The sequence below is a fragment of the Salvelinus namaycush genome, chromosome 5 (genome assembly GCF_016432855.1).
Source record: "Salvelinus namaycush isolate Seneca chromosome 5, SaNama_1.0, whole genome shotgun sequence".
Lineage (NCBI taxonomy): Eukaryota > Metazoa > Chordata > Actinopteri > Salmoniformes > Salmonidae > Salvelinus > Salvelinus namaycush.
This window is the reverse complement of record NC_052311.1, coordinates 611111-638999: the sequence shown is the minus strand read 5'-3', so window position 1 is coordinate 638999 and position 27889 is coordinate 611111. Positions and strand designations below refer to the sequence as shown.

Below are 27889 nucleotides of genomic sequence, written 5' to 3'. Positions count from 1 at the left end.
AGCCTCCACATTGACTCTGTACCGGTACCCCCTGTATATATCCTCCACATTGACTCTGTACCGGTACCCCCTGTATATAGCCTCCACATTGACTCTGTATCGGTACCCCCTGTATATATCCTCCACATTGACTCTGTACCTGTACCCCCTGTATATAGCCTCCACATCGACTCTGTATCGGTACCCCCTGTATATAGCCTCCACATTGACTCTGTACCGTAATACCCTGTATATAGCCTCCACATTGACTCTGTACCGTAATACCCTGTATATAGCCTCCACATTGACTCTGTACCGTAATACCCTGTATATAGCCTCCACATTGACTCTGTGCCGTAATACCCTGTATATAGCCTCCACATTGACTCTGTACCATAAAACCCTGTATATAGCCTCCACATTGACGCTGTACCGTAATACCCTGTATATAGCCTCCACATTGACTCTGTACCGTAATACCCTGTATATAGCCTCCGCATTGACTCTGTACCGTAATACCCTCTATATAGCCTCCACATTGACTCTGTACCGTAATACCCTGTATATAGCCTCCACATTGACTCTGTACCGTAATACCCTGTATATAGCCTCCACATTGACTCTGTACCGTAATACCCTGTATATAGCCTCCACATTGACTCTGTACCGTAATACCCTGTATATAGCCTCGCTATTGTTATTGTGTTACTTTTATTATTACTTTGTATTCTATTCTACTTGGTAAATATTTTCTTCTGCTTGAACTACACTGTCGGTTAAGGGCTTGTAAGTAAGCATTTCACGGTAAAGTCTACACTTGTTGTATTCGGCGCATGTGACAAATACAATTAGATTTGATTTGATACAAAAGACAGAGTAGTACACATATCACAGCTGCACTCGGTTTAGGACTCCACATCGAAAAACAGAATAGACAAACTCTTCTCCTTCCTTCAATCAACCACACAATTCATCCTATGAACCACTCCAGGAATTTTCTTTAGCGTTATTCCTTTGACGGGTTCCCTGCTCTGTAGCTAAAAACACGACACAGGATAATAATTCACTTGAGTGAGGCCAACAAATGTTCCTTCTGATCAGCTGAAACACACAAAATCAATGCAAGCACCCTCCTCTTGTATTTCACTGACTACTTTACCCAAGGCTTTTTTCACCATTTTGGACACTCTCCCTGATCTACCAAATCAGGCCCCAATCACTGTGATATAAGAACAGCCCCAATACTCCCAGAAAACCAACTCCTACCAGATACAAAGGGGTAAAACCAACACTAGACGATTCCTTTCCCACAATCATTTTACTTAATTTTTCATCATTTTGGACAAACGTCCATTCATCCTTATTTCCACCGCAATCAGATTCAAGCGCCTTCTCTGCTTCCACCACCCTCCTTCCCCCGAAACAACGCCACCTGCTGTGGAGAAGCCAGATTTTGGATTGCTCTCGCTTCACCGCTTCCTCTCTGGTCTTGGTCTCACCGGATATGTCGTTATTCTTGACCTTCCCTTTCAATTGGCCGGAATCAGTCTGTCGTGTAGCTGCAAGCTACATTCTTCTAAAAGTAGTAGAAAATGCACTTATCTCCGCTGTAAATGGTATTGCCAACGAGGTAAGTGGCTTTCTTACCGTTTCATATTCAAGCGGAAAGATGTGTAGATTTTTTTTTTTTCCTCATATGAAAATGGGTCACTTTAGCTATGTAGCTAATTAATTGATGGCGTTGACCACCCACTCTATGCTAGCTAACTAGCTCGTTACCTTAGCATTCTAGTAAGACTCGAGGGACTGAGTGCAGACGTGACCGTTTCCTGTCAAACTGTCACTAGCGATGTCGTTAGCAGAACTGGGTTGCATATCGAGCGGTATATGGACATGCATATAGCGATAATATGGACATACGGGTAAACGTTAACTTAGCTAACTATGGCTTGTGCGCACGTTAACTGTTTTTAATTTAACCAAAGTTGATTGACAGCTGTCATTTTAAAGCGCAACGTTCCACTTTCTATGCTTTGCCTAGGAGTTTCGCTTTTTGTTGCAGCCTTCTAATTTCACGATTAATTGGGCAAATGTGCATGTAATTGATAATATACTAGCTAATTTGATCTTACTCACGTGTACTATTCTTCTAACAGGTATTTACCAAAGTGTACATATAAAGTCGTCTTTTTACGGGAACAATGGTGAAGTACTTTGCCTGTGTGGGTCTTCTGAAAAGTTCCTGGGACCAAGTCTGCATCGCTTTCTGGGAGCGATACCCCAACCCCTACAGGTAAGGAAGATACCCCTACAGGTAAGGAAGATACCCCTACAGGTAAGGAAGATACCCCTACAGGTAAGAAAGATACCCTAGCCCAATATTGGACAAAAGGAGCCTCACCTTACTCCTTACTCCTTGATGATGAGTTCGTTATTTGAATCAGCTGTGTAGTGTTAGGGCAAAAATCCAAACGTACACCCCTTGGCGTTTGGGAAACGCTGCCTTTGACCAAGGACCTTACACGTTCTGTTTATAGGGCGGATTGGCTCTGGAAGCCAAAACAGACAAATACTCCATCTAAATGTGAATCTAAATGTGAATCTAAATGTGAATCGATACTCAATTGCGGTATGGTCCTAGAAACATATCGCTACTTTCATATCACATAAATTATTTCACAAATGTAAAAAGTCACATTTATTGTACACAGTTGCAGCTAGCAGTAATTTTCAGTGACAATAGCACAGGTAATCCACTCTGTCTTCCATCTGTATACAAGCGCTGTAGTATATAATTATGTTCGTGTGGGAACCCTAACCCTATGGAACTGAGTTATGATGAAGGACTAGCCTCTACAGGTAAGAAAGATACCACAACCCTAGCCACGGAACGTGTGACGCATTCAAATTATGAGGACAACGCCACGCATTTATAGATGTGTTAGCTGACATCATGAAAATGATGCGTGCGCCTCAGTGGGGCAGAAGTCCGTCTTGTTGTTGTGGTTTTGGATGGCCAGATAGCGACCAACAATGACAAGCTGCTGCCAGATAGCGACCAACAATGACAAGCTACTGCCAGATAGCGACCAACAATGACAAGCTACTGCCAGATAGCGACCAACAATGACAAGCTGCTGCCAGATAGCGACCAACAATGACAAGCTGCTGCCAGATAGCGACCAACAATGACAAGCTGCTGCCAGATAGCGACCAACAATGACAAGCTGCTGCCAGATAGCGACCAACAATGACAAGCTGCTGCCAGATAGCGACCAACAATGACAAGCTGCTGCCAGATAGCGACCAACAATGACAAGCTGCTGCCAGATAGCGACCAACAATGACAAGCTGCTGCCAGATAGCGACCAACAATGACAAGCTGCTGCCAGATAGCGACCAACAATGACAAGCTGCTGCCAGATAGCGACCAACAATGACAAGCTGCTGCCAGATAGCGACCAACAATGACAAGCTGCTGCCAGATAGCGACCAACAATGACAAGCTGCTGCCAGATAGCGACCAACAATGACAAGCTGCTGCCAGATAGCGACCAACAATGACAAGCTGCTGCCAGATAGCTTGTTTTATCATGTTCTTGATACTATGACTTGTTTTGACTGACGTCACCTCTATGCTAATATTAGCTAGCTAGCTAACCAACAACTGTAACGATGTATAACAAGTGCTCATTGTGGAAATGTATGTTTTCAATAAACATTGGAGACTAAATATATTTAACATGTTGTCAACACTCTATGCCAATCCTGTCTGTTCTGCCCCATAGTTCTGCATGTGTTGGTTTCGTTGCTAAACAACCAACCTGTCTACAGTGGTGTAAAAGTACCTTAAGTAGTTTTTTGGGGGTATCTGTACTTTACTATTTATATTTGACAACTTTTACTTCACTACATTCCTGAAGAAAATATTTCACTTTTACTCCATACATTTTCCCTCACAACCCAAAGTACTCATTTTGAATGCTGAGTAGGACAGGAAAATTGTGAAATTCACGCACTTATCAAGAGAACACGTGGTCATCCCTACGACCTCTGTTCTGGCGGACTCACTAAACATAAATGCATCTTTTGTAAATAATGTCTGAGTGTTGGAATGTGCCCCTGGCTATCTGTAATGTTTGAGTGTGCCCCTGGCTATCTGTAAATAATGTCTGAGTGTTGGAGTGTGTCCCTGGCTATCTGTAAATTATGTCTGAGTGTTGGAATGTGCCCCTGGCTATCTGTAAATAATGTCTGAGTGTTGGAGTGTTCCCCTGGCTATCTATAAATAATGTCTGAGTGTTGGAGTGTGTCCCTGGCTATCTGTAAATGATGTCTGAGTGTTGGAGTGTGTCCCTGGCTATCTGTAAATAATGTCTGAGTGTTGGAGTGTGCCCCTGGCTATCTGTAAATAATGTCTGAGTGTTGGAGTGTGCCCCTGGCTATCTGTAAATAATGTCTGAGTGTTGGAGTGTGCCCCTGGCTATCTGTAAATAATGTCTGAGTGTTGGAGTGTGTCCCTGGCTATCTGTAAATAATGTCTGAGTGTTGGAGTGTGTCCCTGGCTATCTGTAAATAATGTCTGAGTGTTGGAGTGTGTCCCTGGCTATCTGTAAATGATGTCTGAGTGTTGGAATGTGCCCCTGGCTATCTGTAAATAATGTCTGAGTGTTGGAGTGTGCCCCTGGCTATCTGTAAATAATGTCTGAGTGTTGGAGTGTGTCCCTGGCTATCTGTAAATAATGTCTGAGTGTTGGAGTGTGTCCCTGGCTATCTGTAAATAATGTCTGAGTGTTGGAGTGTGTCCCTGGCTATCTGTAAATAATGTCTGAGTGTTGGAGTGTGCCCCTGTCTATCTGTAAATAATGTCTGAGTGTTGGAGTGTGCCCCTGTCTATCTGTAAATAATGTCTGAGTGTTGGAGTGTGCCCCTGTCTATCTGTAAATAATGTCTGAGTGTTGGAGTGTGCCCCTGTCTATCTGTAAATAATGTCAGTGTTGGAGTGTGTCCCTGGCTATCTGTCAATTTTTTTAAACGTTGCCATCTGCTTTGCTTACTATAAGAAAGTTGAAATGATTAATACTTTTACTTTTGATACTTAAGTATATTTAAAACCAAATACTTTTGGACTTTTACTCAAGTAGTATTTTACTGGGTGACTTTCACTTGAGCAACTTTCTATTAATGTATTTATACTTTTACTGAAGTGTGACAGTTGGGTACTTTTTCCACCCCTGCCCCATCTATATGTTCATCAATCCCCCAAAAGTCCCATTTCAAGTCAATGTTGAATAAAACTTAATTTGAACTTACTCCACCTGTTGTCTGCTGATTTCATCCTTAGTCGGGTGGAAATACGAGACAAAATATCCACAGGCAAGTGTTATTAAACTGACTTCCAGAACGCTGGTCTATATAATTATCTGTAGCTCTGTATTTCCGGGGTGTATTTTCACGGTTACGTTTGGCTTTCGTTTACGTAGTGTGCATCAGGTGTGAATGCATCAAGTGATTGAAAATAGAAGCAGAGAGAACCATATACCGTCCGGGCAATGTAATCAGAGCAGTAAAAATATTTTTTTTTGTCATACCTGTGGTATGCAGTCTGATATACCACAGCTGTCAGCCAATAAGCATTCAGGGCTTAAACTACCCAGTTTATAAATAGACCTTGACTAACCCTCCTAATGTGACTAGGCTGTACTATAAATAGTCCTAGACTAACCCTAATGTGACTAGGCTATACTATAAATAGACCTTGACTAACCCTAATGTGACTAGGCTGTACTATAAATAGACCTTGACTAACCCTAATGTGACTAGGCTGTACTATAAATAGTCCTAGACAAACCCATATAAATGCCCAACCTGTAAATCAGGTTATTTGCTGTATCACTAAAGCCATAGTGAAGTTGAAGCATTGTTAGTGCACACACACACCTGGCAAAACATTCACTGTCAGTGATTCAAGGGTTACTGCAAGATACTTACCCAGTCAGACGAACTCATGGAAACCATTTTTCTGTGTCTGCGTGCAGTTTGGAAATGATTGAAATTAGCATATCGTTAGCTTAGCGCAATTACTGTTAATCTCCCGGTACTAGAACATGAAAAATGGTTTGGTGCAGGGGAGGCTGCTGAGGGGAGGACGGCTCATAGTCATGCCTAGAATGGAGTCAATGGAATGGTAACAACCACATGTTTCATACCATTGACTAAATGTCAAGGCATTATTATGTGCCGGCCTCCACTGGTTTTGGCACTAGATTTATTTTTAACTTTCGGTACTAACGTCAAATGTGTCTCACGGATCAAACCGGTCTATCAGCGCAGCAGATGTCCCCCTTTTTATAGCGCACTTGTTAACTTCTGTGCAGCATGAGTGGAGAGCTAACACGGCATGTAGAAATGTTGAAACTGTTCGTTACTGTTCGCAAAACAATGTCCTACAGGCTAGAACCCTTTACAATGCAAGAAGATACCGGTATCTTCCATCTTTGTAGGATAACTTTCCTAGCTAGCTGACAGCTGAAGCTAACATTCATTCACCACCCTGGTACTTTTGTGATAATATGCAAACCATAAAGCAAAATATGCAGATTTTCAAAGCTGATAGCCACCAAAACTTTATCAATTCACTTATTCGGTATCTCTCGCACGTCTCCACCAAAGATGATCTATTGCCTCAGCGAACTGACTGCTCTCGACAGGCCGCCCACCTCTTGCCTCATGAATGATGTCATTACTGGTAAAAGAGAGAGCGAGCATTTTTATAAAATAAGCTACTTCTATGTAAATGTTGTTGATCAGTACAATTAAAATAAGTCCCAAATGGAAAAACAGACTGTCATCTGTCGCCCCGTGAAATCAGCTACAACCAGCTCAACTCAATGCATGACTCACTCCTATTGAAAAATATTATATATTCACCTGTATTGTGACTAGACCTATTGAATAATATATATTACCTGTATTGTAACTAGACCTATTGAATAATATATATTACCTGTATTGTAACTAGACCTATTGAATAATATATATTCACCTGTATTGTGACTAGACCTATTGAATAATATATATTCACCTGTATTGTGACTAGACCTATTGAATAATATATATTACCTGTATTGTAACTAGACCTATTGAATAATATATATTACCTGTATTGTAACTAGACCTATTGAATAATATATATATATTACCTGTATTGTGACTAGACCTATTGAATAATATATATATATATTACCTGTATTGTGACTAGACCTATTGAATAATATATATATATTACCTGTATTGTGACTAGACCTATTGAATAATATATATATATTACCTGTGTTGTGACTAGACCTATTGAATAATATATATTACCTGTATTGTGACTAGACCTATTGAATAATATATATTACCTGTATTGTGACTAGACCTATTGAATAATATATATATATATTACCTGTATTGTGACTAGACCTATTGAATAATATATATATATATTACCTGTATTGTGACTAGACCTATTGAATAATATATATATATATTACCTGTATTGTGACTAGACCTATTGAATAATATATATATATTACCTGTATTGTGACTAGACCTATTGAATAATATATATATATTACCTGTATTGTGACTAGACCTATTGAATAATATATATATATTACCTGTATTGTGACTAGACCTATTGAATAATATATATATATTACCTGTATTGTGACTAGACCTATTGAATAATATATATATATTACCTGTATTGTGACTAGACCTATTGAATAATATATATATATTACCTGTATTGTGACTAGACCTATTGAATAATATATATATATTACCTGTATTGTGACTAGACCTATTGAATAATATATATATATTACCTGTGTTGTGACTAGACCTATTGAATAATATATATATATATTACCTGTATTGTGACTAGACCTATTGAATAATATATATATATATTACCTGTATTGTGACTAGACCTATTGAATAATATATATATATTACCTGTATTGTGACTAGACCTATTGAATAATATATATATATTACCTGTATTGTGACTAGACCTATTGAATAATATATATATATTACCTGTATTGTGACTAGACCTATTGAATAATATATATATATTACCTGTATTGTGACTAGACCTATTGAATAATATATATATATTACCTGTATTGTGACTAGACCTATTGAATAATATATATATATTACCTGTGTTGTGACTAGACCTATTGAATAATATATATTACCTGTATTGTGACTAGACCTATTGAATAATATATATATATATTACCTGTATTGTGACTAGACCTATTGAATAATATATATATATATTACCTGTATTGTGACTAGACCTATTGAATAATATATATATATTACCTGTGTTGTGACTAGACCTATTGAATAATATATATATTACCTGTATTGTGACTAGACCTATTGAATAATATATATATATTACCTGTATTGTGACTAGACCTATTGAATAATATATATATATTACCTGTATTGTGACTAGACCTATTGAATAATATATATATATTACCTGTATTGTGACTAGACCTATTGAATAATATATATATATTACCTGTGTTGTGACTAGACCTATTGAATAATATATATTACCTGTATTGTGACTAGACCTATTGAATAATATATATATATATTACCTGTATTGTGACTAGACCTATTGAATAATATATATATATTACCTGTGTTGTGACTAGACCTATTGAATAATATATATATATATTACCTGTATTGTGACTAGACCTATTGAATAATATATATATATTACCTGTATTGTGACTAGACCTATTGAATAATATATATATATATATATATATTACCTGTATTGTGACTAGACCTATTGAATAATATATATTACCTGTATTGTGACTAGACCTATTGAATAATATATATATATTACCTGTATTGTGACTAGACCTATTGAATAATATATATTACCTGTATTGTGACTAGACCTATTGAATAATATACACTGCTCAAAAAAATAAAGGGAACACTTAAACAACACAATGTAACTCCAAGTCAATCATACTTCTGTGAAATCAAACTGTCCACTTAGGAAGCAACACTGATTGACAATAAATTTCACATGCTGTTGTGCAAATGAATAGACAAAAGGTGGAAATTAAGGCAATTAGCAAGACACCCCCAATAAAGGAATGGTTCTGCAGGTGGTGACCACAGACCACTTCTCAGTTCCTATGCTCCTGGCTGATGTTTTGGTCACTTTTGAATGCTGGCGGTGCTTTCACTCTAGTGGTAGCATGAGACGGAGTCTACAACCCACACAATGGCTCAGGTAGTGCAGTTCATCCAGGATGGCACATCAATGCGAGCTGTGGCAAAAAGGTTTGCTGTGTCTGTCAGCGTAGTGTCCAGAGCATGGAGGCGCTACCAGGAGACAGGCCAGTACACAGGAGACGTGGAGGAGGCCGTAGGAGGGCAACAACCCAGCAGCAGGACCGCTACCTCCGCCTTTGTGCAAGGAGGTGCACTGCCAGAGCCCGCAAAATGACCTCCAGCAGGCCACAAATGTGCATGTGTCTGCTCAAACGGTCAGAAACAGACTCCATGAGGGTGGTATGAGGGCCGATGTCCACAGGTGGGGGTTGTGCTTACAGCCCAACACCGTGCAGGACGTTTGGCATTTGCCAGAGAACACCAAGATTGGCAAATTCGCCACTGGTGCCCTGTGCTCTTCACAGATGAAAGCAGGTTCACACTGAGCACATGAGCACATGTGACAGACGTGACAGAGTCTGGAGACGCCGTGGAGAACGTTCTGCTGCCTGCAACATCCTCCAGCATGACCGGTTTGGCGGTGGGTCAGTCATGTGTGGGGTGGCATTTCTTTGTGGGGCCGCACAGCCCTCCATGTGCTCGCCAGAGGTAGCCTGACTGCCATTAGGTACCGAGATGAGATCCTCAGACCCCTTGTGAGACCATATGCTGACACATGCACATTTGTGGCCTGCTGGAGGTCATTTTGCAGGGCTCTGGCAGTGCACCTCCTTGCACAAAGGCGGAGGTAGCTGAGGTCCTGAGCGCTCTGAAGCAGGTTTTAATCAAGGATCTCCCTGTACTTCGATCCTGACTAGTCTCCCAGTCCCTGCCGCTGAAAAACATCCCCACAGCATGATGGTGCCACCACCATGCTTCACCGTAGGGATGGTGCCACCACCATGCTTCACCGTAGGGATGGTATTGTCCAGGTGATGAGTGTTGCCTGGGTTCCTCCTGACGTGACGCTTGGCATTTAGGCCAAATAATTAAATCTTGGTTTCAAATGGTCTGAGAGTCCTTTAGGTGCCTTTTGGCAAACTCCTAGCGGGCTGTCGTGTGCCTTTCACTGCTGCAGAGATGGTTGTCCTTATGGAAGGTTCTCCCATCTCCACAGAAGAACTCTGGAGCTCTGTCAGATTGACCATCGGGTTCTTGGTCACCTCCCTGACCAAGGCCCTTCTCCCCCGATTGCTCAGTTTGGCCGGGCGGCCAGCTCCAGGAAGAGTCTTGGTGGTTCCAAACATCTTCCATTTAAGAATGGTGGAGGCCACGGTGTTTTTGGGGACCTTCAATGTTACAGAAATGTTTTGGTACCCTTCCCCAGAACTGTGCCTCGACACAATCCTGTCTCGGAGCTCTACGGACAATTCCTTTGACCTCATGGCTTGGTTTTTGCTGTGACGTGCACTGTCAATTGTGGGACCTTTATATAGACAGGTGTGTGCCTTTCCAAATCATGTCCAATCAATTGAATTTAACACAGATGGACTCCAATCAAGTTGTAGAAACATCTCAAGGATAATCAATGGAAACAGGATGCACCTGAGCTCAATTTCGAGTCTCATAGCAAAAGGTCTGAATACTTACGTAAATAAGGTATTTCTGTTATACATTTGCAAAAATTCTAAAAACCTTTTCACTTTGTCATTATGGGGTTTTGTTTGTTGATTGATGAGGAAAATATTTAATTCAATCCATTTTAGAATAAGGCTGTAACTTAACCAAAAGGTGTAAAAAGTGAAGGGTTCTGAGTGCATGATTTTTATAATTTATTCATTAATGCATACATGGCTGTCTTTTGAATTGTTTTGATGTATTTAAATAATGATACTGACCTCAAAAGATGCCCAATGATATGAACAGAGCAGTAGCTGAGTTTACCTGTCTGGATCAAGGGCTATTCTGGGACTTTGGTTAATACACCTGTTGTTGTTGTGGTGTCGTGATAGTATCTATTTTATCATGTTCATTTCACTGATAATCATAAGAAATGACATTCTATCCACTTCCTCATTCTTACCCCCGTTGTAGCATAGAGACGTATAGACGTCGTAACGTTGTAGCATAGAGACGGATAGACGTCGTAACATAGAGACGGATAGACGTCGTAACGTTGTAGCATAGAGACGGATAGACGTGTAACTGAGACGGATAGACGTCGTAACGTTGTAGCATAGAGACGGATAGACGTCGTAACGTTGTACATAGAGACGGATAGACGTCGTAACGTTGTAGCATAGAGACGGATAGACGTCGTAACGTTTGAGCATAGAGACGGATAGACGTCGAACGTTGTAGCATAGAGACGGATAGACGTCGTAACGTTGTAGCATAGAGACGGATAGACGTCGTAACGTTGTAGCATAGAGACGGATAGACGTCGTAACGTTGTAGCATAGAGACGGATAGACGTCGTAACGTTGTAGCATAGAGACGGATAGACGTCGTAACGTTGTAGCATAGAGACGGATAGACGTCGTAGCATAGAGACGGATAGACGTCGTAACGTTGTAGCATAGAGACGGATAGACGTTGTAGCATAGAGACGGATAGACGTCGTAACGTTGTAGCATAGACGGATAGACGTCGTAACGTTGTAGCATAGAGACGGATAGACGTCGTAGCATAGAGACGGATAGACGTCGTAACGTTGTAGCATAGAGACGGATAGACGTCGTAACGTTGTAGCATAGAGACGGATAGACGTCGTAACGTTGTAGCATAGAGACGGATAGACGTCGTAACGTTGTAGCATAGAGACGGATAGACGTCGTAACGTTGTAGCATAGAGACGGATAGACGTCGTAACGTTGTAGCATAGAGACGGATAGACGTCGTAACGTTGTAGCATAGACGGATAGACGTCGTAACGTTGTAGCATAGAGACGGATAGACGTCGTAGCATAGAGACGGATAGACGTCGTAGCATAGAGACGGATAGACGTCGTAGCATAGAACGAAGAGTCTAGCATAGAGACGGATAACGTCTAGCATAGAGACGGATAGACGTCGTAGCATAGAGACGGATAGACTCGTAGCATAGAGACGGATAGACGTCGTAGCATAGAGACGGATGACGTCGTAGCATGATACGATAGACGTCGTAGCATAGAGACGGATAGACGTCGTAGCATAGAGACGGATAGACGTCGTAGCATAGAGACGGATAGACGTCGTAGCATAGAGACGGATAGACGTCGTAGCATAGAGACGGATAGACGGCGTAGCATAGAGACGGATAGACGGCGTAGCATAGAGACGGATAGACGGCGTAGCATAGAGACGGCGTAACGTCGTAGCATAGAGACGGATAGACGGCGTAGCATAGAGACGGATAGACGGCGTAGCATAGAGACGGATAGACGGCGTAGCATAGAGACGGATAGACGGCGTAACGGCGTAGCATAGAGACGGATAGACGGCGTAACGTTGTAGCTGTCCCATTATGTGAGGGCACGGGCAGCGCCATTGACAGATACAACGTTTCGACCTCTAATCTTTTGGTATCCTTTTAAGCTGTAAAGTGTCTCTGAATCACACATTCACCCCTCCCATCTCCTTTCTCCCCAGCATATCTCTAACTGTAATATAATATTACAATGAACTCTCCTCTCTTCTCTCCCCCACAGTAACCATGTCCTGACGGAGGACATCATCTTCAGGGACGTAACTCCCGGTAACCGTCTGGTCTCTAGGCGACTGCTGACCAAAACTAACCGCGCCCCTCGCTGGATGGAGAAGTACCTGCCGGTTACCGTGGCCAGGCACGCCTACATCATCGAGGATTCCATCGTGGACCCCCAGAACAGAACCATGACAACGCTGACTTGGAACATCAGCCACGCACGTATGATGGTACGTGTGACCGACTGGGATTCGAACCGTGACTGTGCTAGCCTGCTGAGCTAAAGCCTTGTTATTAGCTCAGGGAGGTAACGCAAGTCTTTATCTTTTGAATCTACACTACATGACCAAAAGTATGTGGACACCTTCTCGTCGAACATCTCATTACAAAATCATGGGAATTAATATAAAGTTGGTCCCCCCCCCTTTGCTGTTATAACAGCCTCCATTCTTCTGGGAAAGCTTTCCACTAGATGTTGGAACATTGCTGCTGGGACTTGCTTCCATTCAGCCACAAGAGCATTAGTGAGGTCGGGCACTGATGTTGGGCGATTAGGCCTGGCTCGCAGTCGGTGTTCCAATTCATCCCAAAGGTATTCGATGGGGTTGAGGTCAGGGCTCTGTGCAGGCCAGTCAAGTTCTTCCACACATAACTTGTCAAACCATTTCTGTATGGACCTCGCTTTGTGCACGGGAGCATTGTCATGCTGAAACAGGAAAGGGCCTTCCCCAAACTGTTGCCACAAAGTTGGGAGGACAGAATTGTCTAGAATGCTGTTGTATGATGTAGTGTTAAGATTTCCCTTCACTGGAACTAAGGGGCCCGAACCATGAAAAACAGACCCAGACCAATATTCCTCTTCCACCAAACTTTACAGTTGGCACTATGCATTGGGGCAGGTAGCGTTCTCCTGGCATCCTCCAAACCCCAGATTCGTCCGTCGGACTGCCAGATGGTGAAGCATGATTCATCACTCGAGAGAACCACTGCTCGAGAGTCCAATGGCGGTGAGCTTTATACCACTCGATGCTTGGCATTGTGCATGGTTATCTTAGGCTTGTGTGCGGCTGCTCAGCCATGGAAACCCATTTCATGAAGCTCCCGATGAACAGTTGTGCTGACGTTGCTTCCAGAGGCAGTTTGGAACTCAGTAGTGAGTGTTGCAAACGAGGACAGACAATTTTTACGCAATTCAGCACTCGTCGATTCCGTTCTGTGAGCTTGTGTGGCCTACCACTTCATGGCTGAGCCGTTGTTGTTCCTAGACGTTTCCACATCACAATAACAGCACTTACAGTTGACCGGGGGCAGCTCTAGCAGGGCAGAAATTTGACGAACTGACTTGTTGGAAAGGTGGCATCCTATGACGGTGCCACGTTGAAAATCACTAAGCTCTTCAGTAAGGCCATTCTACTGACAATGTTTGTCTATGGAGATTGCATGGCTGTGTGCTCGATTTTTTTTTAAATATATATATATACACCTGTCGGCAACGTGTTTGGCTGAAACGGCCAAATCTACTAATTTGAAGGAGTGTCCACATACTTTTGTGTATATGAATTTGAGCAGTATTTCTCTGGTGGGAGTTCCCCTGAAGTCACTATGAAGACATGAACCAGCTCTTAATACAATGTGGACCCCAGGAAGATTAGCTGGCGTTAGCGAATGGGGATCCTAATAAAAATGACTGACTATCTCCTACTCCAGCATTGGAAAAGTATTCAGGCCCCTTTGACGTTTTCCACATTTTGTTACAGCCTTATTCTAAAATCGATTAAATTGTGTCCCCCCCCCCCCCCCTCACATCAATCTACACACAATACCTCCATAATGACAAAGCAAAAGCAGGTTTTTAGAAATGGTTACAAATGTATTTCAAGTAAAAAAAACGATCACTTTTACATAAGTATTCAGACCTTTGTTGAAACACCTTTGGCAGCGATTACAGCCTCGAGTCTTCTTGGGTATGACGCTATAAGCTCGGCTCATCTGTATTTGTGTAGTTTCTCCCATTCTTCTCTGCAGATCCTCTCAAGGGTCTGAACATTTATGTAAAGTTATTTCTTCTACATCTGCATTGCTTGCTGTTTGGGGTTTTAGGCTGGGTTTCTGTACAGCACTTTGAGATATCAGCTGATGTAAAAAAAGGGCTTTATAAATACATTTGATTGATTGGTTGATTTCTGTTTTCTATTTTTAATATTTTAGCAAAAATGTCCACCTGTTTTTCGCTTTGTCATTGTGTGTAGATTGATGAGGAAAACAATTAATTGAATCCATTTTAGAATAAGGCTGTAACGTTATACTTTCTGAATGCACTATATTTACTTTTAGTCCTAATAAGGTCTATGTTTTGATTCCCCTGTCAGTCTGTGGAGGAGCGTTGTGAGTACAGAATTAACCCTGACAACACCAGCTGGACGGAGATTAACAGAGAGGCCTGGATCTCGTCTAACCTCTACGGGCTCTCCAGAGCTATACAGGTGTGTGTTTATACAGGTTGGTGGGGTTAACCTCTACGGGCTCTCCAGAGCTATACAGGTGTGTGTTTATACAGGTTGGTGGGGTTAACCTCTACGGGCTCTCCAGAGCTATACAGGTTGGTGTTTTATACAGGTTGGTGGGGTTAACCTCTACGGGCTCTCCAGAGCTATACAGGTGTGTGTTTATACATGTTGGTGGGGTTAACCTCTACGGGCTCTCCAGAGCTATACAGGTGTGTGTTTATACATGTTGGTGGGGTTAACCTCTACGGGCTCTCCAGAGCTATACAGGTGTGTGTTTATACAGGTCGGTGGGGTTAAAGGTTAAAGGGCCAGTGGGAACTAAGTGGTGCTGTAAGGGTGGGGTCCCTAGAAAGTCCCTGACTTGACAATCTTTCTACCGCCATGTATAGGATGTAGATATGGAGCCATCTATAGGATGTAGATATGGAGCCATGTATAGGATGTAGATATGGAGCCATGTATAGGATGTAGATATGGAGCCATATAGGATGTAGTATGGAGCCATTATAGGATGTGATATGGAGCCATGTATAGGGTGTAGATATGGAGCCATGTATAGGATAGATATGGAGCCATGTATAGGATGTAGTATGGAGCCATGTATAGGATGTAGATATGGAGCCATCTATAGGATGTAGATATGGAGCCATCTATAGGATTGATATGGAGCCTTCTATAGGATGTAGATATGGACCACTATAGGATGTAGATATGGAGCCATCTATAGGATGTAGATATGGAGCCATCTATAGATGTAATATGGAGCCATCTATAGGATGAGATATGGAGCCATCTATAGGATGTAGATATGGAGCCATCTATGATGTAGATATGGAGCCATCTATAGATGTAGATATGGAGCCTTATGATGTAGATGAGCCATCTATAGGATGTAGATATGGAGCCATCTATAGGATGTAGATATGGAGCCATCTATAGGATGTAGATATGGAGCCATCTATGGATAGTATGGAGCCATCTATAGGATGTAGATATGGAGCCATGTATAGGATGTAGATATGGAGCCATCTATAGGATGTAGATATGGAGCCATGTATAGGATGTAGATATGGAGCCATGTATAGGATGTAGATATGGAGCCATGTATAGGATGTAGATATGGAGCCATCTATAGGATGTAGATATGGAGCCATGTATAGGACGTAGATATGGAGCCATGTATAGTACGTAGATATGGAGCCATGTATAGTACGTAGATATGGAGCCATGTATAGTACGTAGATATGGAGCCATGTATAGTACGTAGATATGGAGCCATGTATAGTACGTAGATATGGAGCCATGTATAGTACGTAGATATGGAGCCATGTATAGTACGTAGATATGGAGCCATGTATAGGACGTAGATATGGAGCCATGTATAGGACGTAGATATGGAGCCATCTATAGGATGTAGATATGGAGCCATCTATAGGATGTAGATATGGAGCCATCTATAGGATGTAGATATGGAGCCATGTATAGGATGTAGATATGGAGCCATCTATAGGATGTAGATATGGAGCCATCTATAGGATGTAGATATGGAGCCATCTATAGGATGTAGATATGGAGCCATGTATAGGATGTAGATATGGAGCCATGTATAGGATGTAGATATGGAGCCATCTATAGGATGTAGATATGGAGCCATCTATAGGATGTAGATATGGAGCCATGTATAGGATGTAGATATGGAGCCATGTATAGGATGTAGATATGGAGCCATGTATAGGATGTAGATATGGAGCCATGTATAGGATGTAGATATGGAGCCATGTATAGGATGTAGATATGGAGCCATGTATAGTACGTAGATATGGAGCCATGTATAGGATGTAGATATGGAGCCATGTATAGGATGTAGATATGGAGCCATGTATAGGATGTAGATATGGAGCCATGTATGAGTTACAGAAAGACTGTCGTAAAGGAACCACAAGCTGGCAGTTTGCCTGTTTCAGCCTGTGTAGAAGTTGTTGATTTACTGTCTGTTATCTGACTTTGATAAACCCTCAGCTGGTGTGTTGGCTATTAAACTGTCCAGTCGGGTTTACAGAGCCTTGTGAAAGTTAGTGACAACGGGAATCAGTTTAGACATGTCTATACTAACATCACTACACAAACATAAATAATATGAAAATATCTACTTCTGCTTCCCAGTAAAGCAATAAAAAACAAGCAAGCATCCCAGAAAAGTGTTAAAAATAGCCGGCAGCTTAAGAAACAAGGTTCATGAAATTAATAATTTGCTAGTAACAGATGACATTCATATTCTGACTATCTCTGAAACTCACTTAGATAATACCTTTGATGATAGTGGTAGCAATACATGGTTATAACATCTACTGAAATGCCAGTGGAGGTGTTGCTGTTTATATTCAGAGCCACATTCCTGTAAAGCTTAGAGGGGATCTCATGTTAAATACTGTTGAAGTAATATGGCTACAGGTTCATCTGCCTCACCTAAAGCCCATTCTGGTGGGAAGCTGCTATAGACCACCAAGTGTTAACAGTCAGTATCTGGATAATATCTGTGAAATGCTTGATAATGTATGTGATATCAACAGAGAAGTATATTTTCTGGGTGATTTTAAATATTGACTAGCTCTCATCAAGCTGCCCACTCAACAAAAAGCTTCAAACTGTAACCAGTGCCTTGAACCTGATTCAGGTCATCAGTCAACCTACCAGGGTCATTACAAACAGCACAGGAGTTAAATCATCAACATGTATTGATCACATCTTCACTAATGCTGCAGAAATTGTGCTTGAAAGCAGTATCCAGATTCATCAGATGTAGTGATCACAATATAGTAGCCATATCTAGTAAAACCACAGTTCCAAAGGCTGGGCCTAATATAGTGTATAAGAGGTCATACAATAAGTTTTGTAGTGATTCATATGTTGCTGATGTAAAGAATATTTGTTGGTCCGTGGTGTGTAATGAGAAGAAACTAGACACTGCACTTGACACATTTATGAAATTACTTATTTCAGTTACCAATAAGCATGCCCCCATTAAGAAAATAACTGTAAACTTAAATCCCAGTGGATTGATGAGGAATTGAACAATTGTATGGTTGAGAGGGATGAGGCAAAAGGAATGGCAAATAAGTCTGGCTGCACAACCGATTAGCAAACGTCCTGCAAATGGAGAAATCATGTGACTAAATAAAAAATATAATATACTATGAAACAAATAAATGACATAAAGAATGATAGTAAAAAGCTTTGGAGGTTCTTAAATGTTGGGGGGAAAAACTCAGCACATTCATTACAAAACCGACTGATATTGCCATCTACTTTTAATGATTGTTTTCATTGGCAAGATTAGCAAATTTAGGCATGACATGCCAGCGACAAATGCTGTCACTACACATCCAAGTATATCTGACCAAATTATGAAAGACAAGCATTGTAATTTTGAGTTCCCGATAAAGGGAGTGTGGAAGAGGTGAGAAAATTGTTGTCTATCAACAATGACAAGCCACTGGGGTCTGACAATCTGGATGGAAAATTACTGAGGATAATAGCGGACGATATTGCCACTCCTATTTGTCATATCTTAAATTTTAAGCCTACCAGAAAGTATGTGCCCTCAGACCTGAAGGGAAGCTAAAGTCATTCCGCTATTTAAGAATAGTAAAAAAAAAACTTTACTGGCTCAAATAGCTGACCTGTTACCAACCCATAGTAAAGTTTTGGAAAATATGGTGTTTGACCAGATACAATGCTATTTTACAGTAAACAAATTAAAATGAACAACAAGCACAGCACTTACACAAATGACTGATGATTGGCTAAGAGAAATTGATGATAAAATTATTGGGGTGGGCTGTCTTGTTAGATGTACATATGTGTTATGGCTTTACACGCCCTGCTATAATGTGACTGACCGGCTCAAAACGATCTTATGTAGCAAAATTACATTGGATAAGTCAAGACTCAGAGGTATGAAATGGTACATCATGCACTACAGTTGAGGAACAATGGGTAATTATGCTTTGAAAGTTGACAAACTTTTAAACTCACTTTTGAAAAAAATGGCCCTTTGAATGTTTTTGCTACTACTGGAGAGCCCACCCATTCCGCATCATTCACACCCTCTTAAGCTTTAGCCACACCCATCTCTTTAAGGGTTGATCTGAGTGTTCAAGCACAACTTGCTAACGTTGGCTAACTTGCTAGCTACTTCCAGACACAAATGAGAGAACAGCTCACTGAACATTACTCGCCCTAGCGGAGCGGGTTAGGCTGTTTTTATGTTATCCAGAGCATTGATGACTGCAACTGTGCTGTCAGATTGTCCGTTCGTAAATTCAAAACGTGTCGCTCTCGGAGCATTTAGAGCGCACTCTGGACGAGGAGTAGGGTTGATCCGAACGTTCTGACCTTACAACGGCAGTCAAGCACCCAAGCTAACTGGCTAACATTGGCTAACTACTTCCAAACACATAATGAGAGAACACCCAACTCTGACCATTATACTCGCCCTAGCAGAGCTGGTTATCCAGAGCGTTGGTGACTTGTAACTGTGCCGCTGGCAACAATTACGCTTTTTTTGCCCGACGTTTACTGACACCGGCCATATTCAACGGATGTTGCGCATTCGTAAATTCATCAGTTATTCTGCATTCTGGCACAGTCAGACGAGAGTGTTCTGAAATCGGAGTAGATGGCCAGACTGAATTTACGAACACACCCGAAATGGTTACTTGCATCCTTTTGTTAAGACCTGTAGGTAGGTGAACCATAATCCCAACTCATGACGTCACTACCCTGCATGAATCAGCAGGTAGCTAAGCAACCAGGTTAGCTGTTAACATTTGGCTATAGCTAGCCAAGCAAATGGCTTTTTCAGTCAATTTAAAATATCTGAAAATGTAGCTAGCTGGAGTATCTTGCCCATATACATCATTCATGGTTGGACGTGTCTCCTGTCGGATGCCATGGTTGCCTTTTAGTTTGAAGATGTAATCCGGAGACAGGTGTTTTCTCCATCTCCTTAGTTATAATACTCTAATTCCACAGATTTTTTTCAAAACAAGATACATTTAAAAAAACGCGTTAGACATGATTACCTAGACATACTGACCAGGTCAAATAGACAGAAGCCTGCTATATGGCAGACCAATCCAAACTCATCTCTCGGCATGTCCAGCCCACTCAATATCTCAGCCTACCATGGCTAGCGGGAAGGTTGCTGTCTCTTTCTGTGGCTAAAATCAACTAGGCTCGTAATTGAACGAATGTTCTTAGTATTTACAGACGGCATACAAGTTTGTTATTGAGGCACATGAAAGTTCACATGTTCGAGAAGGTATTTCTGCCCCAAAAAACGCATTGCGTTCAAACGGCTCTCCTGTGAAGTAGTGACCTGCGACATACGCCATTCACTAAACCATAAACCTCAACTAAATCCTTTAATAAATAATGTGGAAATTGAGCAAGTTGAGGTGACTAAACTGCTTGGAGTAACCCTGGATTGTAAACTGTCATGGTCAAAACATATTGACACAACAGTAGCTAAGATGGGGAGAAGTCTGTCCATAATAAAGCGATGCTCTGCCTTCATAACAACACTATCAACAAGGCAGGTCCTACAGGCCCTAGTTTCTACCTTCTTAACAACACTATCAACAAGGCAGGTCCTACAGGCCCTAGTTTCTACCTTCTTAACAACACTATCAACAAGGCAGGTCCTACAGGCCCTAGTTTCTACCTTAACAACACTATCAACAAGGCAGGTCCTACAGGCCCTAGTTTTGTCGCACCTGGACTACTGTTCAGTCGTGTGGTCAGGTGACACATAAGGACTTTAAAAAATTGCAATTGTCTCAGAACAGGGCAGCACGGCTGGCCCTTGGATGTACACAGAGAGCTAACAATAATATGCATGTCAATCTCTCCTGGCTCAAAGTGGAGGAGAGATTGACTTCATCACTACTGGTATTTATGAGAGATGTATGTTGAAAGACACCTATGCATACCGGCAGGTAGCCTAGTGGTTAGAGCGTTGGACCAGTAACCGAAAGGTTGCTAAATCGAATCCCCAAGCTGACAAGGTAAAAATCTGTCGTTCTGCTCCTGAACAAGGCACTGTTCCTAGGCCGTCATTGTAAATAAGAATTTGTTCTTAACTGACTTGCCAAGTTAAATAAAGGTTTGATAATATATATTTTTTAAATACACCACGACATGCCACCAGAGGTCTCTTCACAATCCCCAAGTCCAGAACAGACTATGGGAGGTGCACAGTACTACATAGAGCCATGACTACATGTAACTCTATTCCACATCAAGTAACTGATGCAGCAGGAGAAACAGATTTTTTTAAAACAGGTAAAAAATACACCTTATGGAACAGCGGGGACTGAGAAGAGACACAAACACAGACACACGGATTTTGTGTTATAGATATGTGGTAGTAGAGTATAGGCCTGAGGGCACATACTTCGTGTGTAGTGAATTCTGCTATACAATTTTAAAAACATTACATTCATAACTGCCTTAATTTTGCTGGACCCCAGGAAGAGTAGCTGCTGCCTTGGCAGGAACTAATGGGGATCCATAATAAACCCCAGGAAGAGTAGCTGCTGCCTTGACAGGAACTAATGGGGATCCATAATAAACCCCAGGAAGAGTAGCTGCTGCCTTGGCAGGAACTAATGGGGATCCATAATAAACCCCAGGAAGAGTAGCTGCTGCCTTGGCAGGAACTAATGGGGATCCATAATAAACCCCAGGAAGAGTAGCTGCTGCCTTGGCAGGAACTAATGGGGATCCATAATAAACCCCAGGAAGAGTAGCTGCTGCCTTGGCAGGAACTAATGGGGATCCATAATAAACCCCAGGAAGAGTAGCTGCTGCCTTGGCAGGAACTAATGGGGATTCATAATAAATACAAATACCACCACAGGAACTAACATCACTGTCAGTCATACCACACAACAAGACCAGCATTCCCTGTCATACGCTAACCATCATTAATGTATGGCCTCACTTTACAGGAATTCGGCCTTGCCCGGTTCAAGACCAGTGTTGCAAAGACCATGAAAGGGTTTGAATACGTCCTGGCCAAAATGCAAGGTAAGATGAAGGCCAGTTGTTTTATTACGCTGTAAAATAAGGTGGGGCTATCAATTCAGTTCCTTATTATTAGTTGTACTATGTGCAGTGGAGCAGTAGAAACAGTACTGTGTTGTGGTGGGGCGGTAGAAACGGCACGGTGTTGCGGTAGAAACGGCACGGTGTTGTGGGGGAGCGGTAGAAACGGCACGGTGTTGCGGTAGAAACGGCACGGTGTTGTGGGGGAGCGGTAGAAACGGCACGGTGCTGCGGTAGAAACGGCACGGTGCTGCGGTAGAAACGGCACGGTGCTGCGGTAGAAACGGCGCGGTGCTGCGGTAGAAACGGCGCGGTGCTGCGGTAGAAACGGCGCGGTGCTGCGGTAGAAACGGCGCGGTGCTGCGGTAGAAACGGCGCGGTGCTGCGGTAGAAACGGCGCGGTGCTGCGGTAGAAACGGCGCGGTGCTGCGGTAGAAACGGCGCGGTGCTGCGGTAGAAACGGCGCGGTGCTGCGGTAGAAACGGCCCGGTGCTGCGGTAGAAACGGCACGGTGCTGCGGTAGAAACGGCACGGTGCTGCGGTAGAAACGGCACGGTGCTGCGGTAGAAACGGCGCGGTGCTGCGGTAGAAACGGCACGGTGCTGCGGTAGAAACGGCGCGGTGCTGCGGTAGAAACGGCGCGGTGCTGCGGTAGAAACGGCGCGGTGCTGCGGTAGAAACGGCGCGGTGCTGCGGTAGAAACGGCGCGGTGCTGCGGTAGAAACGGCGCGGTGCTGCGGTAGAAACGGCACGGTGCTGCGGTAGAAACGGCACGGTGCTGCGGTAGAAACGGCGCGGTGCTGCGGTAGAAACGGCACGGTGCTGCGGTAGAAACGGCGCGGTGCTGCGGTAGAAACGGCGCGGTGCTGCGGTAGGAACGGCGCGGTGCTGCGGTAGGAACGGCGCGGTGCTGCGGTAGAAACGGCGCGGTGCTGCGGTAGAAACGGCGCGGTGCTGCGGTAGAAACGGCGCGGTGCTGCGGTAGAAACGGCGCGGTGCTGCGGTAGAAACGGCGCGGTGCTGCGGTAGAAACGGCGCGGTGCTGCGGTAGAAACGGCGCGGTGCTGCGGTAGAAACGGCGCGGTGCTGCGGTAGAAACGGCGCGGTGCTGCGGTAGAAACGGCGCGGTGCTGCGGTAGAAACGGCGCGGTGCTGCGGTAGAAACGGCGCGGTGCTGCGGTAGAAACGGCGCGGTGCTGCGGTAGAAACGGCGCGGTGCTGCGGTAGAAACGGCGCGGTGCTGCGGTAGAAACGGCGCGGTGCTGCGGTAGAAACGGCGCGGTGCTGCGGTAGAAACGGCGCGGTGCTGCGGTAGGAACGGCGCGGTGCTGCGGTAGAAACGGCGCGGTGCTGCGGTAGAAACGGCGCGGTGCTGCGGTAGAAACGGCGCGGTGCTGCGGTAGAAACGGCGCGGTGCTGCGGTAGAAACGGCGCGGTGCTGCGGTAGAAACGGCGCGGTGCTGCGGTAGAAACGGCGCGGTGCTGCGGTAGAAACGGCGCGGTGCTGCGGTAGAAACGGCGCGGTGCTGCGGTAGAAACGGCGCGGTGCTGCGGTAGAAACGGCGCGGTGCTGCGGTAGAAACGGCACGGTGTTGCGGTAGGAACGGCGCGGTGTTGCGGGGGAGCGGTAGAAACGGAGCGGTAGAAACGGTTCAGTTCAGTCGTGGCCAAAAGTTTTGAGAATGACACAAATATTAATTTCCACAGTTTGCTGCTTCAGTGTCTTTAGATATTTTTGTCAGATGTTACTATGGAATACTGAAGTATAATTACAAGCATTTTATAAGTGTCAAAGGCTTTTATTGATAATTATATAAAGTTGATACAAAGAGTCAATATTTGCAGTGTTGACCCTTCTTTTTCAAGACCTTTGAATTTGAGGGATTTAGACTCCTTACCTCCAACCATGTTCTAACCACCATGTTTCCTCGCTCTCTCTTCTCTAACCTAACCACGTTTCCTCTCTCCTCTAACCTAACCACGTTTCCTCTCTACTCTAGCCTAACCACGTTTCCTCTGTCCTCTAGCCTAACCACGTTTCCTCTGTCCTCTAGCCTAACCACGTTTCCTCTGTCCTCTAGCCTAACCACGTTTCCTCTGTCCTCTAGCCTAACCACGTTTCCTCTGTCCTCTAGCCTAACCACGTTTCCTCTCTCCTCTAACCTAACCACGTTTCCTCTCTCCTCTAACCTAACCACGTTTCCTCTCTCCTCTAGCCTAACCACGTTTCCTCTCTCCTCTAGCCTAACCACGTCTCCTCTAGCCTAACCACGTTTCCTCTCTCCTCTAGCCTATCCACGTTTCCTCTCTCCTCTAGCCTAACCACGTTTCCTCTCTCCTCTCTCCTCTAACCACGTTTCCTCTCTCCTCTAACCCCGTTTCCTCTCTCCTCTAACCACGTTTCCTCTCTCCTCTAACCACGTTTCCTCTCTCCTCTAACCTAACCACGTTTCCTCTCTCCTCTAACCTAACCACGTTTCCTCTCTCCTCTAACCTAACCACGTTTCCTCTCTCCTCTAACCTCTAACCACGTTTCCTCTCTCCTCTAACCTCTAACCACGTTTCCTCTCTCTTCTAACCTCTAACCACGTTTCCTCTCTCCTCTAACCTCTAACCACGTTTCCTCTCTCCTCTAACCTCTAACCACGTTTCCTCTCTCCTCTAACCTCTAACCACGTTTCCTCTCTCCTCTAACCTAACCACGTTTCCTCTCTCCTCTAGCCTAACCACGTTTCCTCTCTCCTCTCTCCTCTAACCACGTTTCCTCTCTCCTCTAACCACGTTTCCTCTCTCCTCTAACCACGTTTCCTCTCTCCTCTAACCTCTAACCACGTTTCCTCTCTCCTCTAACCTCTAACCACGTTTCCTCTCTCCTCTAACCTCTAACCACGTTTCCTCTCTCCTCTAACCTCTAACCACGTTTCCTCTCTCCTCTAACCTCTAACCACGTTTCCTCTCTCCTCTAACCTCTAACCACGTTTCCTCTCTCCTCTAACCTCTAACCACGTTTCCTCTCTCTTCTAACCTCTAACCACGTTTCCTCTCTCCTCTAACCTCTAACCACGTTTCCTCTCTCCTCTAACCTCTAACCACGTTTCCTCTCTCCTCTAACCTCTAACCACGTTTCCTCTCTCTTCTAACCTCTAACCACGTTTCCTCTCTCCTCTAACCTCTAACCACGTTTCCTCTCTCCTCTAACCTCTAACCACGTTTCCTCTCTCCTCTAACCTCTAACCACGTTTCCTCTCTCCTCTAACCTCTAACCACGTTTCCTCTCTCCTCTAACCTCTAACCACGTTTCCTCTCTCCTCTAACCTCTAACCACGTTTCCTCTCTCTTCTAACCTCTAACCACGTTTCCTCTCTCCTCTAACCTCTAACCACGTTTCCTCTCTCCTCTAACCTCTAACCACGTTTCCTCTCTCCTCTAACCTCTAACCACGTTTCCTCTCTCCTCTAACCTCTAACCACGTTTCCTCTCTCCTCTAACCTCTAACCACGTTTCCTCTCTCCTCTAACCTCTAACCACGTTTCCTCTCTCCTCTAACCTCTAACCACGTTTCCTCTCTCCTCTAACCTCTAACCACGTTTCCTCTCTCCTCTAACCTCTAACCACGTTTCCTCTCTCCTCTAACCACGTTTCCTCTCTCTTCTAACCTCTAACCACGTTTCCTCTCTCTTCTAACCTCTAACCACGTTTCCTCTCTCCTCTAACCTCTAACCACGTTTCCTCTCTCCTCTAACCTCTAACCACGTTTCCTCTCTCCTCCAGGTGAGGCCCCCTCCAGGACCATGGCTGAGCATGCTACAGAGAGGGCCAGGGAGACGGCTCTGGCAGCTAAAGAGAAAGCTAAAGACCTGGCCTCACAGGCTCACAAGAAACAACAGTATGTCTGAGCTGCCAGTGTAGGGTGAAGTTTCCCCTAGATGCTGATATGGTTAAGATTAGGATTGGGGGCAGGGGAATCTGATCCTAAATGTCTTCCTAGAAACTTTATCCTGGAGCCTGAGGTGCCAGTGGGAGGAAGTAGACATTGGCCCATGTCAGACCTGCCTGGATTCAAAGACTATTCAGGAATAATTTCAAGTACTTTATCTGGGATCGATTTTAAGTATGCCTGGCACAATGGAACCAATAGAATACTGAAAACCCCTGCTCATTTGGCACTCCAGGCAGACTCAAGCAATTACAAAAAGTAAATAAATAAAAATGTTGAATAGTATTTGAACCCAGATCTTTTTGGCCCTAACTGCTTGTCCAGAGTCAGATCTTATTCACCCCCCTTAATGATTACATTTGGAGGTAGGGGAATCTGATCCCAGATCTGTGATTAGGGTTGCAAAATTCCGGTAACTTTTCCAAAATTCCAAGTTTTTCCAGAGATACCAGTTGGAAGATTCCAGGTAATAAGCAGGAAATCTGAAATCCTCCAACCAGAATTTCTGGAACATTTCTGGAATTTTGTAAATGCTTTGGTAATGTTGCTCCACTAGGTGTGACTGAGCTAGGGCATGGACCGTTCAAGCTTGATTTGGAAATGTTGCTCCACTAGGTGTGACTGAGCTAGGGCATGGACCGTTCAAGCTTAATTTGGAAATGTGGTCCGGAGGCTTCGTATGACGCAATTACGGCGCTTCCGGAGGCATGCAGTCTAAATCAAACTCTGTAACGCATCGCCATGCGCCTCTCAAATGTTGTAACAATGCAGAGAGCTCTGTATAGCTCCGCGTTGACATGATTGGTTGACGGTAAGCGGGGGGGGGGGGTCCTGTATTAACACAAACTCACTTCCTTCACAGCAGCTCTGCGAAACGCAAAAAAAAAAAAAGTACGTTTTGCTCTTGACTTCTGCAGTAGACGCTGTACGGCCACTACAGATGTTGTATCGTACGTCACAGAGCGTCAACTGAGTAACTGTTATTGTTGGAGGCATGCGGCAGCAATAAGGACAGGACAACACCAGTCCCACCCAGCAGGTGGTCTACTGTGCACGGTCGGTGTCGCTCGGGTCTTGTCCTTTTTAATCGGGAGCTAGTACAAGAGACTGGTCCATGTCTCCAGAAATGACTCGTTATGGTTTCCATCTGGCTGTTTTTGTGACCGATACTTTCGTAGTCTTAAAAAGTCTTAACACCATGATGGAGTTCCACACAGTTGGGTGAAGCTGTCCATAGACGCTGATCTTGGGTCAGTTTAGCATTTCCCCCCACTAACGTCTACGGTTAGGATTGGGGGGAGGGAGAAGCTGATCCTAGACCTGTCGGCCTACCCACCATTCCCTCCCAAATGGCACCTTATTCCCTCCCTATATAGGGCACTACTTTAGACCAGAGCCCTATTCCCTATATAGTGC

General features: G+C 43.7%; 1 protein-coding gene across 2 annotated transcripts; it reads left to right on the top strand.

The window, feature by feature from the left end:
• The first annotated feature begins 1500 nt into the window (after nt 1-1500).
• Nucleotides 1501-27313, top strand: prelid1a (PRELI domain containing 1a). Of its 2 annotated transcripts, none has more exons than XM_038993380.1 (6): nt 1501-1609; nt 2136-2272; nt 12924-13149; nt 15289-15402; nt 22440-22518; nt 26308-27313. In XM_038993380.1, the coding sequence occupies exons 2-6, from the start codon at nt 2181-2183 to the stop codon at nt 26430-26432; spliced, it is 636 nt and encodes a 211-aa protein (XP_038849308.1). In that variant the 5' UTR covers nt 1501-1609; nt 2136-2180; the 3' UTR covers nt 26433-27313. The 2 variants fall into 2 exon arrangements, with proteins under 2 accessions (XP_038849308.1, XP_038849309.1); XM_038993381.1 differs by lacking the exon at nt 1501-1609 and adding an exon at nt 1811-1901.
• The last annotated feature ends 576 nt before the right edge of the window (nt 27314-27889 follow it).